This window comes from Theropithecus gelada, chromosome 9, assembly GCF_003255815.1.
Source record: "Theropithecus gelada isolate Dixy chromosome 9, Tgel_1.0, whole genome shotgun sequence".
In the NCBI taxonomy this organism is placed as follows: Eukaryota; Metazoa; Chordata; class Mammalia; order Primates; family Cercopithecidae; genus Theropithecus; species Theropithecus gelada.
Window position 1 is genome coordinate 65,207,622 of NC_037677.1, and position 14,413 is coordinate 65,222,034.

The following is a 14,413-nucleotide window of genomic DNA, read 5'->3' on the forward strand; positions in this document are numbered from 1 at the left end:
CAATGTGAAAGCCACCAATTTACAACAATATAGTGAAACATAAGGATGGACAAAGATTTGGTCATTTTCCTCAAGAACTTTTCAGAAATATGTGGCATAATATAGGAAAAATGAACTAATTTTACATAGAAATGCATAATAAATGTCAATCAAATGATAAAGATAGCCACTGAAACTAGGTAACTGTAAACTAGGGTTGTTAGGAAAGACATAAACTAGGCCTTGACGGGTGGACAGGATTTGGATGCAAAACATAAGAATTTCAAAAGAAGCCTTTTTAAAAATACCTGCTTGGTTTTCTGCTTACACTCTAGGTACCTTCAGTAGTCAAATTCACAGAGCGAAAGTAGAATGGTGGTTGCCGGGAGTGGAAGGAGAGAGAAATGAGAAGTGAGTGTTTAATGGGCACAGAGTTTCAGTCTGGGACAATGAAAAGTTCTGGAGATGGATGGCGGTGACAGCTGCAAAACGATGTAAATATACTTAAAGTCACAGAGCTATATACTTAAAAATGGTTAAAATGATAAATGTTACGTATATTTTAGCACAATAAAGAAAAGTGTTAGCTGGAATGGCAAGTTTACCTTAGTGATAAGGTCAGAGAGGTAGATTCTGCTTTCTAAGGCTATACAAAATAAGTCTCATTCTTTGAATGTCAGCCCCCGAATACTGCCACCTTAGCCTCTTCAGCTGATTTTTTTTTTCCAGGTCAAGTGTCTCCAGTAATAATTTTACCTGGGCATTTTTCAGCACCTTGTGATCCTCTTAGTGTTTCAGGATGTTTTTTCCTTTTCCTATTTTTTTTTTTTTTTTGGAGGCCATGGGGGTGGGAGGAGGAAAGACTACAACTCCTCTACAGGCTCCTTGAGAGCAGGGACTATTTCTTTACTTATTCAGTTTAACCTCCTTGGTGCTCAGCAAAGAGTATGGTACAAATTAGGTTCAATAAACACCTGCGGATTGAATGAAAATACTGACCGTAAAAGCTATTAATAATGCAACCCACACGATCTCCATCACTGACAAATCCTGGCAAGGCTCACTGTCACACTTTTCCTTAAGCCTCTATAGTTATTGAGGTTTGTAAACCTAAGATCGCTTTCCCCAGGATTCTTGCACAGGGGACAGGGTGACAGAAGCAACACATATTCAAAGCAATCATTTTTTCTTAATCATCTTCTAAGACGGCCAGTGAGAACGAAATGACAGGCGTCACTGCTTATGGAGAGAAAGAACAGATTCCACGGTGATGCGAGCTTGAGTCTGCCCATCTCTGAGATTCAGGCGCCAACGGGAACGGCTGAGGGGCCACGCGGCGGGGAGGCCCAAAGCCCAGGGCCATCTTTCTCCAGGTCGGGAGTGTGGAGGTGGAAACGGTCCCTGAGCGACCTCAGAGAGCCGAGGGTGGCGCGAAGGGAGGCCCTCGGATGCTCCGGCCCGGTTCTGACAGGCCATCATCAGGGACAGACAGTTCCCCTCCCCGCCCAAGCAGGCGCAGCCCAAAAGGAAGCGCGGCCCATGCTCAGCGCAACTTCTGCCTCTCCTTCTGGCTCTCGGGCTCCTCCAAGGGTGCTTCCAGCTCCATAATGTCCCCCCAGAGGAGTTTCCCAGGCATTACTGGCCACCACCGCCTCCCTCCGGGCACAGTGGCCACAACCACCTAAGGGCAGCGACAGCGCGAAAGGAAGCGGGGGCAGCGCGGCCGCCCGGCCTTGGACGTGCGCCACTTCCGGGACACCCACCGCACGGGGGGAAAAAATAATCCCGGATACTCTCGATTTAAATCCTTCCATTGCGCCGCAACCTCTCAACCAATGTGTGTGAGAGATCTCAACTGTCCCACCCTTGTTATGAAGTGATTGGTTACTAGAGTAAAGCCCTGGCCAATCTTCACAAAGGAAGCACGCACGATTAGTATAAATAGTTCGGTTTAGCTTCCCCTCCCCCACTCTGAACTGGTCTCCTCTGCCGCGCAGAGCCTCTTGGGGGTTCCCAGTGTTCACTGCTAGGGCACTGCTGGGGCTGGGAAGCCCTTCGACGTGGGTAGACACGGTCCAGCGCGCGGTGGGCGGGTGCGGGGGCAGGCCCTCGCTGACGCCAGTGGGCACCGCCACGCGCCCCCTCGCTATTTGCCTCCGGAAGCTGAACCCCTCCGCCCCGCCCATTGTGGGGGAGATGTTAACGACCAACGGCTTCGCGCGAGGCCATGGGCCTGGCGACGGTGGAGAGGGTGTTTGCGCAGTTAGCGGTGGGCCAGATGGGCCGGAGGTGTAGCCGGGAACGGACAGATGTCCGTCCCTGAAGTCTTAAGTTTTAATCGTGAAGTTGGTCCCTGGTTCATTGTGATCCTTTTCTCGCTGTCCGTTTGACATAAGAAGAAACCCGAGAAAGGAATGTATTTGTCTGAAGTCCCACAGTCTGTTAGTGGCACAGTCAGGACTAGAAAATTTAGCTCCTGAAGCCGAGATCAGTGCTTTCTCTGCCACATCAACCTGAAAACTTCTGAGTTTTGCAATGTTTTGGGGAAGATGCTCCCATGAAACAATGAACAGGAAAAACCTGAGGAAGCCTCACATTTTCTGCTAGCGAGAAAAGCCAAAATGTCTTCCACAGAATATCTATTTGCAGCGAATGAAAAAGGATTCAATTTTAGTGATGGGGATTAATTCCCCGTGAATCACAACCTTACACAAAACTGAAACCTTTGACAATACAAATGGTAACTTCCTTAGTGTGTTTGTATACCTTTGCTTACTATCACCGAGGCTAGCTAGTTGCCTTTTCACAGTCAGTTCCTCATCTCTTCATGATCCTTGCGACCCAGCTACTCTACCCAATGGAGACATAGGGCTACTCATAAACCTCTTGATAACGTCTGGCACACCAGCCTTAAAACCTAAGCATCAAACTGTGTCCTAGCAAAATTACAAATTGTTACATGTGGAGTTTGGGAATTGGTCCTGAACAGCTGGAACCAGAAATGTTAAATCTGTGATTTTTTCAAGCCTTCTGCATAACTACGGCTTGGCCTGAAGGCAAGGGCTATATGTTTGCCTGTAACTTTGTGTATTCAATACTTACAAGCAGAAGGAGTGTTCAGCTATTGATGATGGAGAAACGTACCTCTCTTCCTAGGTTATTATGAGAATAGCTATGCATCTCTAGATCTGCGGTTTTCTACATCCTTTTGTCCTAATCCCTCAACCTACTGCCAATTCTACCATAGTAGGATCTTTATAGCCCTACAACAGGGTATAATGATGTGCATAAAAACACAGTGTAGGCCGGGCACCGTGGCTCACGCCTGTAATCCCAGCACTTTGGGAGGCCAAGGTGGGTGGATTAACTGAGGTCAGGAGTTTGAGACCAGCCTGACCAACATGGAGAAACCCCGTCTCTACTAAAAATACAAAATTAGCCGGCCATAGTGGCGCATGCCTGTAATCCCAGCTTGCCTGTAATCCCAAGAGTTTGTGTCTAATGAGATTTGGGGTTGGGGGAGGCATACTGTGCATGAATAATTAAAATGCACAATAATTCAAGATACAGTCTTATTAGAACATCTTTATTTTCCAAACATCTTACCAGAGTACTAATATACTTTCTTTTACAACACTTAAGAGTGGGTGCTTCAATTGCTACTACTGTTACAAGGTCCTATAAAGATTTCCCTTGCCCTTTGCCTCAGCTTGTTTAAACTGACCATTAAGATATAAAAAGAAAAGGGCCGGGCGCGGTGGCTCACGCCTGTAATCCAGCACTTTGGGAGGCCAGGGCGGGCGGATCACCTGAGGTCGGGAGTTCCAAGACTAGCCTGACCAACATGGAGAAACCCTGTCTCTACTAAAAATAGGAAATTAGCCAGGCATGGTGGCACATGCCTGTAATCCCAGCTACTCTGGAGGCTGAGGCAGGAGAATCGCTTGAACCTTGGAGGTAGAGATTGCGGTAAGCCGAGATCAAGCCATTTGCACTCCAGCCTGGGCAACAAGAAATTCCGTGTCAAAAAAAAAAAAAAAAAACATACATACACACACACACATATATGATGACTATTTCCAAACTTGCCTCTCTCTAATCTTTTTAGAACTACAGGGCTAGATTAGTTTTACTCTGTAGAGTTGAAGGTAAAATTAATCAAATAACCATTTTGCATCTGCACATCAATCTTATGTGACAAAAGGAATTGAACCTTTTACTTTATCCCCAGCAGCTTTGTCATGAACCATCATTTTAAAATGCTGTGACATGGAAATAGTTTAAGGGGCAGTTAAAAACTGATTTAAGACACACTGGGGTCACAAAATAAGTGTAGAGTGTGGAAAAGCAGAAAGAAAGTAAAGGCAAAGAGAATAGGAGGGAAGGAGGAGGGTATTTTTCCCATTGCCATGGGACCTAAACCAAGTCAGTTCTAAAATCTTGCTAGTAAAGTGAGGAGAGTAATGCTGGTAGCACAGGAAATTAGATCCGCTGATATAACAGCACCATGGAACTGAGGTACAGAGGTGCTTACATTAGCTTGAGGTTTTGACAGCATTGGAAAAGAGACATCTTTGAGCACATTATCATATGTACATTTATGCATGTATCTAGCGCCTAAATTCAGACTTTTAAATGATTTTTTAAGTGTTTAACCTTTAGTCTCATTGTTTCTGTAGTCAATTACTTTCTGGATGTTTTGAACCAAGTAGTAGGAGAGAGGGTTTCAGAGTCATATCAGTCTTCCCAGAAGAGGGCACCATTATCCAAGTAATGTTTGGAAGCTGCTTGTGCTAAAGAGGAAAAAATGTTGCTAAGGTTTCAAAGGGGAGAAAGTCCTGTAACACACCAGCAAAGTAATCATGAATTTCTCTTTGATGCCCCCATTCTTGTTTCATGACATTCGTGTCTCTCTTCCTCATCTGTTAAGCAATAGCCTGTTTTCCCAACACCCAAAAAGCCTTAGTAGCTGTAGATAGGTTGTCAAAATGCCATGGTTCCCAATCTTTTCCCTTCTACAGGTTCTTTCCATTGCTCTTCCTCATAGACTTGACATTTTGGTTTAGGGTGTGTGTGTGTGTGTGTGCGCGCACGCATGTGCATGTGTGCGCACTGCTACATGAAAAAAGATCTGGGGCCAGGCATGGTGGCTAACCCCTATAATCCCAGCACTTTGGGAGGCCAAGGTGGGCGGATCACCTGAGGACAGGGGTGACAGAGTGAGACTTCATCTCAAATAAATAAATAAATAAAAATAAAAAATAAAGGAAACAAGAAAAAAGATTTGGGCCAAGTATGGTGGCTCACACCTGTATTCCCAGCACTTTGGGAGGCCGTGGCAGGTAGATCATCTGAGGACAGGGGCAGGAGTTCAAGACCAGCCTGGCCAACATGGTGAAACCCCATCTCTACTAAAAATACAAAAATTGGCCGGGTGTGGTGGCTCATGTCTGTAATCCCAGCACCTTGGAAGGCCGAGGCAACGGATCATGAGGTCAAGAGATCAGGACCATCCTGGCCAACATGGTGAAACCCCGTCTCTACTAAAAATACAAAAATTAGCTGGGCATGGTGGCATGCGCCTGTAGTCCCTGCTACTCGGGAGGCTGAGGCAGGAGAATCGCTTGAACAGGAGGTTGCAGTGAGCTGAGATTATGCCATTGCATTCCAGCTTGGGCAACACAGAGGGACTCTGTGTCAAAAAAAAAAAAAAGGAAGATTTGAAATTTTGTAACATTTTGTCTGATAAATTGTATTTAGGGATAATTGATCCATGATCATTATTCTAATCTATGAATAAGGTACAAATGCAGTTTAACCGCCACACCAACATGGGATAGTGTGGCATTACTGAGCTGGTGTAATTTCCACTGTTTGTAGAGAAACGATCTTTTAGCTAGCAAGGAGTTAGAGTAAGGCAAAGGAAATGAGTACAATTTCTATTAGGATTTTTGAAATAATGAAAATACTTTGCAAAAAACCTAGCTATGCCAGGGATTCCTAGGAGTCTGAAATCTCAGATGAGAGAGAATGAATGTTGTATGAATGTCTGCAATAAGCCCATATTTTGCATATTTTATTCCTACTTATAAGCTATCAACTGAAAACTTGTTAAAGGCATAATACCTCCCCGTGGCATACCTGGATTTTGATGGCAGATACATCCTATAACCTTCCCAAAGGACTAAATCTGTAATGGAGGAATTCCAGACAACCTGACAAAAACAGGGGACCTGTATAGTGGGTCATGTATTTACCTACGAAGCAAGTTTTGTTACTATAAAATATATTAAAATACATGCATATATATGTATAATAATATTAGGTACCTCCTGCATTGGGCACTTCTTTTTTTTTGAGACGGAGTCTCGCTCTGTCACCCAGGCTGGAGTGCAGTGGCTGGATCTCAGCTCACTGCAAGCTCCGCCTCCCAGGTTTACGCCATTCTCCTGGCTCAGCCTCCCGAGTAGCCTGGACTACAGGCGCGCGCCACCTCGCCCAGCTAGTTTTTTGTATTTTAGTAGAGACGGGGTTTCACCTTGTTAGCCAGGATGGTCTTGATCTCCTGACCTCGTGATCCACCCGTCTCGGCCTCCCAAAGTGCTGGGATTACAGGCTTAAGCCACCGTGCCCGGCTGGGCACTTTTTTTTTAAGACCTGAAGCCATTCCACAGCCGTGCCCGCAGTGGGGTTGCTCAGGCCTACATTGGGCACTTTTGATAGATCATCCCCAAGCCTCACCACAATCCCGTAAGGGAGACATCATTACTATCTCCCTTTTACAGACGAGAAAACCAATTCAGAGGAATCTGGTGACTTGTTCCATCACACAGCTATGAAGGATTTGGAATTGGAATTCAAACTTGTGTCTGACTCCTAAGCTCAGATCATTAAGCTGCCTCAAGACAACAGTTTTCTCATTATAGAATAGACTGCATTAGGAAAGATAAATCAATAAAGTTGCCACAAAAAGCAGTTATTACTGGGGAGAAAAATGCAGGTCACCTATTTTAGAGAATAATCTCCCAAACAATTTAATCGCATATATTCCCATCTTTAATGTGTGTGTTATATGATAAGTTTCGTAGGAGAAAATTTTACTGGTTTCATAATGAGCTTGATTCATTTAATACATTCATTTAAAACAGGCAGAGTGTCATAATGCATCCAGTGGCAAAATTAGATGGACTTCATTAGTTGTACAACATGGCAAAACCCCATCTCCTAAAAAAACAAATAAAACACCTTACAGTTGGAAGCATCCTTCAAAATCATATAGTTCAGCCAGCCAGGGGCAGGAGTTCAAGACCAGCCTGGCCAACATGGTGAAACCCCATCTCTACTAAAAATACAAAAATTGGCCGGGTGCGGTGGCTCATGTCTGTAATCCCAGCACCTTGGAAGGCCGAGGCAACGGATCATGAGGTCAAGAGATCAGGACCATCCTGGCCAACATGGTGAAACCCCGTCTCTACTAAAAATACAAAAATTAGCTGGGCATGGTGGCATGCGCCTGTAGTCCCTGCTACTTAGTTTAGCCAGTTAAACTAAGTTCTGGAAATTGCTCTGCAACATATCAGTAAAGGGATCGCCAAGCCTCTGCTCGAATGCCCTAAACAATGGGAAATTCATTCTTTTCCAAAGCTGCCTACTTCATCTTCAGACAGCTTTTGTCTAATAGAAAATTCTGCCAGGCACAGTGGCTCACACCTGTAATTCCAGCACTTTGGGAGGCCCAGGTGGGAGGATTGCTTGAGGACAGGAGTTCAAGACCAGCCTGGCCAACATAGTGAGATCCTGTCTCTACAAATAATAAAATTAGACAAGCCTGGTGGCTTACGCCTATAGTCCCAGCTACTCGGGGGGTAAAGTGGGAGGATCACTTAAGTCCGAGAGGTCAAGGCTGCAGTGTGCTGTAATTAGTCCACTGTACTCCAGCCTGAGTGACAGAGACCCTGTCTCAAAAAAAATTTTTTTCATTGTTAAAATATTTCTCTTAACCTCCATTCACTGGTGGTGATTCCATGCTGTAAGGCCCCCTAAAACAATACTCTCACCTCTACTTCCCCTACAAGTCTTTTCTATACCAGATTACCCACCTCTCTTGGTACTTGCAGCAGGGTTTACACTGTCGTTGTGCCAACAATTAATCTTGTCAGAATGCAATGGTATGTCAGTCAATTGGGGTCCACTGAAAACCAGTAGTCAAGAGTGAGTGGTCTGACCACTGCAAAAGAGAGCAGTGAATGTCATTTGCTCTTCCACAGGGACTGCACAAAGTTCTCCAGTGCTGGGCATCTCTCTGGACTTCATTGTTGTCACTATGGTGAGAGTCAGAAAGAGACACTCTCCAATTATTCAATCATTCACGCCTGTAATTCCAGCACCTTGGAAGACGAGGCAGGCGAATCACGAGGTCAGGAGTTCGAAACTAGCCTGGCCAACATAGTGAAACCCCATCTCTACTAAAAATACAAAAAATTAGCTGGGCGTGGTGGTGCACACCTGTAATCCCAGCTACTCAGGAGGCTGAGACAGGAGAACTGCTTGAACCTGGGAGGAGGAGGTTGCATTAAACCAAGATTACGCCATTGCACTGCAGCCCTGGTGACAGTGCAAGATTCTATCTCAAAAAAAAAAAAAAAAAAAAAGAAAAGAAAGAGAAGAAAAAAAAAGAAAAAACATTCCCTCCACCATAAATCAGCACTATCATCTTCTCGACATGCTGAAACCAGTCTTGATTGCTCCATGTTCCCCAAACCCAAGAATTGACCATTCCACTACTTGGTCTGAAAAGGCTTAACAGAGAAAATTCTAGGTCTTACCATGAGTGGAAATGGACCAAAATGCAGATGAATTGCTAAATGTCTACCAGACTCCTTCCACCTTTCTCTAAACCTCTCATTCAGAACTTCTCTTTTACTCCCAAGCCATTCAGTAACCATTCTGCTTCCCTTCTATCTCCACCATCTGACTTCTCACTGCCATCTATAAAGAAGGCCTGCGCCAGGTGCGTTGGCTCATGCCTGTAATCCCAACACTTTAAGAGGCTGAGGCGGGTGGATCACGAGGTCAGGAGATCGAGACTATCCTGGCTAACATGGTGAAACCCTGTCTCTACTAAAAATACAAAAAATTAGCTGGGCATGGTGGCACGCGCCTGTAGTCCCAGCTACTGGGGAGGCTGAGGCAGGAGAATCACTTGAACCTGGGAGGCAGAAGTTGCAGTGAGCCGAGATTGTGTCACTGCATTCCAGCCTGGGCAACAAAGCAAGACTCCGTCTCAAAAAGAAGTCCTGAAATGTATAGGGAGGAACCAGAGGAATAGTAGTACAGTCAGATGCCTATTGCCACAGGAATTTTTGACATTGTCAGTCACATTGGGAAAAATTTGTTCATGTCCAAGCTGGTCAAAGAGAAGACCCTGGGCAGCAATGATTAAAGGAATTCTTGTTGCAGAGTAGCCAACACATTTATGTAAATTATTTCTTGGTAATGATAAAGAGTTAGGGTTGCATAGAAGCAGCAACAAATACTGCTGCCTTGCAGCAGACACTGTTTTCTTGCAACAGACACTGCTTCAACACACACTGTTTTCTGATTTTGTGTTGAAATCTGGTGAGATCCACTTAGCTTAGAACTCAATATTAGTGTAGGTTAAAAAAAAAAAAAACTCACTACAGGAAGTAAATTAACATTTTATATATTTGAGAATGTATAAAAATTCAAGTTAATTACAATTGGAAGGGGACCAATAATTCCACTTTTTAATTGAAAATAATCTATATACTCCCAATAAATGGATAGTAAAATAAGTTTCCAAAAGCCTTAAGATACCAAAAAAGGAAAAAAAGCCAGTAATTAGAACAAAATATGTAATGTGGTTAATAGCATAGATATGCTTGCCTTTAGACAATTATATACTCAATTCTTATGTGATTGAAAGATTATGTAGTAATGCTCTACCTTTTTACAAAGAAAAAAATAGGTTTCCAAAAGAAAATTAAACATTTATGACTGGAGTTAGCGGTAGTAAGGAATTGGATGTGAGTGGTTGACTGTTCTTTGTGCCTTCAACGTTTTGCAGAAAATTCTGTCTTCTTTTTAGTCCATTCAAAATGACTGAATTATTAGATCCCAGACTCTGTGTCCTAAAGATATTAAAAATAACAGAATTATTGGCTTCAAAGGGAACTTGAATTTCTAACCAAGGCATTATACTTTCATTTGATACTTTGAAGTAGTACATTTACTAATACGAAGGTACACTTATCAAATAAGTTAACTTTTCAAAATCCAAAGTGCTGTTTACATTTTAAAGGCTTCACAATAGCACCTCAATTATTTGACAGCTGCCTTCCAAGAAGTTTATATTTTCTGAACAACGTCTGTTCTCTAATCCAGTATCAAGTATATTCTAGTCAGAAACAGTAAGTTCCCTGAAAAACTTACATACATCTGAAGTGGCCAATATCTTCCTGTGAAATTTGTTACTTTTATGAGAAATTGTATGGAAGAGAAAAGCAAATTATTATATTTTTAATATACAACATTCTTTTCTAGGAGGTATAAGCTATATCAGTCCATTATCTAACACATATGTCTTGCTTCAGCTAACACAATACTGTTTGGTAGGGTGGGCGCAGTGGCTCATGACTGTAATCTCAGCACTTCAGGAGGCCAAAGCAGGCGGATCACTTGAGGCAAGGAGTTTGAGACTAGCCTGGCCGACATGGTGAAACCCTGTCTCTACTAAAAATACAAAAATTAGCTAGGCATGGTGGTGCACACCTGTAATCTCAGCTACTCGTGAGACTGAAGCATGAGAATCTCTTGAACCCATGATGCAGAAGTTGCACTGAGCCAAGATCACACCCACTACACTCCAGCCTGGGCAACAGAGCGAGACTCCATCTCAAAAAAAAAAAAAAGAAAGAAAGAAAAGATCTTGTACCCCCAATAAAGAAGTAATATGTTATTAAAATGTAGATTTCTAGGAACATATCCTAAGAAAAAACTCAGAAATGCCCACAAACCTTTTTATGTAAAAATAACTCACTACAGGTTGATTTATTAATAACAAAAAATTGGGAATGATCTAAATGTCAAAGAAAGGAAAACAGGCTGGGCACAGTGGCTCATGCCTACAACCCTAGCACTTTGAGAGGCCAAGATAGGAGAACTGTTTGAGCCCAGGAGTTTGAGACCAGCCTGGACAACATAGTGAGACCTCATTCGTACAAAATAGTAAGAAGCAGCAGCAGCTGGGTGTGGTGGTGCATGTCTGTGGTCCCAGCTACACAGGAGGCTGATTTGCTTGAGACCAGGAGGTCAAGGCTATAGTGAGCCCTGATTGAACCACTGTACTCTATCCTGGGCAACAGTGTGAGACCTTGTCTCTAAAAAAAGAAAAAAGAAAGGAAAATAATAGTATGTCTGTCTGTCTGTCTGTCTATCTATCTGTCTATCTATCTATCTATGGAGAGAGAGCCACGTAACAGGAAAAAAAAAAAAAAACCCACACACTAAGTAGCTGGGCGTGGTGGCTCATGCCTGTAGTCCCAGCTACTCGGGAGGCTGAGGCAAGAAGAAAAAGGCTTGAGGCCAGGTGCAGTGGCTCATGCTTGTAATCCCAGCACTCTGGAGGCTGAGACGAGTGGATCACCTGAGGTCAGGAGTTCGAGACCAGCCTGGACAACATGGTGAAATCCTGTCTCTAATAAAAACACAAAAATTAGCTGGGCCTGGTGGTGCACGCCTGTAATCCCAGCTATTTGGGAGACTGAGGCATGAGAATTGTTTGAACCCAGGAGGCAGAGGTTGCAGTCAGCTGAGATCGTGCCACTGCACTCCAGCCTGGGTGACAGAGCAAACTACATCTCAAAAAACAAACAAACAAACACCAAAGCTTAAGCTACATTTATCAATAACAGGATAATATAAGTTACGTGAAAAAAGAAAGCCATGGCTCTGTATGATTTGTTATTAAAAATACTTTTATTAAGCCCTGGTACAGTGGCTCACGCCTACAATCCCAAAACTGGGAGGCCAAGGCAAGAGGATCGTTGAATCCAGGAGTTCGAGGCCAGCCTGGGCAACATAGCAATATATTGTCTCTACAAAAAAACTTTTTTACACTTGATCTTAGCCAAAAGGCCAAGAAGCGATCAAAAAAGCTTTTTTAATTAGCCTGATGGCCGGTGTGGTGGGTCATGCCTGTAATCCCAGTACTTTGGGAGACTGAAGTAGGAGAATCCCTTGAGCCCAGGAGTTTGAGACCAGACTGGCTAACATTGTGAAACCTCATCTCTACAAAAAATTAGCTGGGCATGGGAGCATGTGCCTATAGTCCAAGCTACTCCAGAGGCTGAGGTTGGGGGATGGCTTGAGCCCAGGAGGTCTAGGCTGCAGTGAGCTATGATTGTGTCATTGCAGTCCAGCTGGGTGACAGAGTGCAACCCCGTCTCAAAGAAAAAACAACAACAGAGCAACTTACAAATGCATAGGAAATAGTGTAGGGCCAGCCAGGCTCAGTGGCTTACACCTGTAATCCCAGCCCTTTGGGAGGCCGAAGCAGGTGGATCACTTGAGCCCAGGAGTTTGAGACCAACCAGCCTGAGCAACAAGGAGAAACCCCATCTCTTCAAAAAAAAAAAAAAAAAAAAAATTAGTCAGGCATGGTGGCATGTGCCTGTAGTTTCAGGTACTCAGGAGACTTAGGTAGGAGGATCACTCGAGCCCAGGGAAGTTGAAGCTGCAGTGAGCTGTGACTATACCACTGCACTCCACCCTGGGCGACAGAGTGAATCACTGTCTCGAAGCAAAAAAAAAAAATACTGGCAAAGATATGAACCAAATTTTAGAATGACCTTTGAAAAACTATTAAATAACATAGGGAAAATGTTCATGATATGATAGACTATTAATTTTAAAAAGCAACATGCAAAATACTAACTCAGTACAAGCCCAGTAGACAAAATCTATAGATCTATACATTTGGACTGAAGTGTTATAGAGAAATACACCAAATATAAAATGATTTTTAAAAAATATCTAGATGTTATGCCAAGCACAGTGGCTCATGCCTGTAATCCCAGCACTTTGGGAGGCCAAGGCGGGCAGATCACCTGAGGTCAGGAGTTCGAGACCAGCCTGGTCAACATGGTAGAACCCTGTCTCTACTGAAAATACAAAAATTAGTCAGGCGCGGTGGCGGGCACCTGTAATCCCAGCTACTTGGGAGACTGAGGCAGGAGAATTGCTTGAACCCGGGAGGCGGAAGTTGCAGTGAGCTGAAACCACACCATTGTACTCCAGCCTGGGCAACAAGAGCAAAACTCCATCTCAAAAAAAATATGTGTGTGTGTGTTAGAATAAGTATAGGTGTTTTAAAAAATATTTTTTACCCAGTAAGATTGTTAGCTATTTTAAAAGAAAAAGTGCTTTTCAGTACTTCTTAAGTGTTCTATCATGGCTATACTACTTTTATAATCCAAACAACGTTTAAACAAATTGGCATGGAAAATATTAGTGGAGGACGGGCATGGGGGCTCATGCCTGTAATTGCAACACTTTGGGAGGCTCAGGAGGGCGGATCACTTGAGGTCAGGAGTTCAAGACCAGCCTGGCCAACATGGCAAAACCCCATCTCTACTAAAAAATACAAAAATCAGTTGGGCATGGTGGTGCATGGCTGTGATCCCAGCTGCCTGGGAGGGTAAAGTGGGAGAACTGCTTGACCCTGGGAGGAGGAGGCTTCAGTGAGCAGAGATTGCACCACTGCACTCCAGCCTGGATGACAGAGCAAAATTTTGTCTCAAAAAAAAAAAAGAAAGAAAGAAAGAAAACATTAGGCCGGCGGTGGCTCACACCTGTAATCCCAGCACTTTGGGAGGCCAAAGTGGGTGGATCACCTGAGGTCGGGAGTTCAAGACCAGCCTGACCAACATGGAGAAACCTCGTCTCTACTAAAAATACAGAATTAGCTGGGTGTGGTGACACACGCCTGTAATCCCAGATACTCGGGAGAATGAGGCAGGAGAATCGCTTGAATCCAGGAGGTGGAGGTTGTGGTGAGCTGAGATCACGCCATTGCACTCCAGCCTGGGTGACAAAAACAAGAAAAAACTTCGTCTCAAAAAAAAGAAAAGAAAAGAAAAGAAAATTTTAGAGAATAGTAGCCACATTCCTTTCTCAACCTGTGTAGAGCCAGGAATAGAAGTGAAAACTTCCAACCCTCAGTTCAGAAAGTGCTTGACTTATAGAAATTTCTATTTTTAGAAATAATTGAAGATTTATGAGTAGTGGGGACAGACATTTGGTTCACATTATAAATAAACTGTATCCTACTATATAAGAGATTTCATTGTAACTTTATACAATTTATTCAGTAAAGGTATAAAAGCTGGCAGAATTGTATCATTATAAAAGTGTG

The 14,413-nt window shown here is 43.5% G+C and overlaps 2 protein-coding genes and 1 pseudogene across 6 annotated transcripts in view; all 3 read right to left on the reverse strand.

Moving 5' to 3' along the window:
* DDX50 (DExD-box helicase 50) overlaps positions 1 to 1,665 on the reverse strand; it is a 155,231-nt gene extending 153,566 nt beyond the window's left edge. The window contains exon 1 of one of the 2 annotated variants that reach the window (XM_025395928.1): positions 1,533 to 1,665. Coding sequence is in view for 1 of the 2 variants with exons in the window: in XM_025395926.1 (XP_025251711.1) it covers positions 1,530 to 1,615 (86 nt within the window). In the remaining variant the exon portion in view is untranslated. Of the gene's footprint in view, positions 1 to 1,529 lie in introns of both variants that reach the window. The other variant, XM_025395926.1, reaches the window with a different exon arrangement.
* A 5,347-nt stretch (positions 1,666 to 7,012) lies between these two features.
* Positions 7,013 to 14,413, reverse strand: part of STOX1 (storkhead box 1) — a 69,490-nt gene continuing 62,089 nt past the window's right edge. For 3 of the 4 annotated variants that reach the window (XM_025395924.1, XM_025395921.1, XM_025395925.1), the window contains one exon: positions 9,667 to 10,130. In XM_025395924.1, the coding sequence (XP_025251709.1) occupies positions 10,110 to 10,130 (21 nt within the window). In that variant the 3' untranslated portion in view covers positions 9,667 to 10,109. Of the gene's footprint in view, positions 7,204 to 9,666; positions 10,131 to 14,413 lie in introns of those variants that run through there. The other variant, XM_025395923.1, reaches the window with a different exon arrangement.
* Positions 12,035 to 12,147, reverse strand: LOC112632324 (annotated as a pseudogene).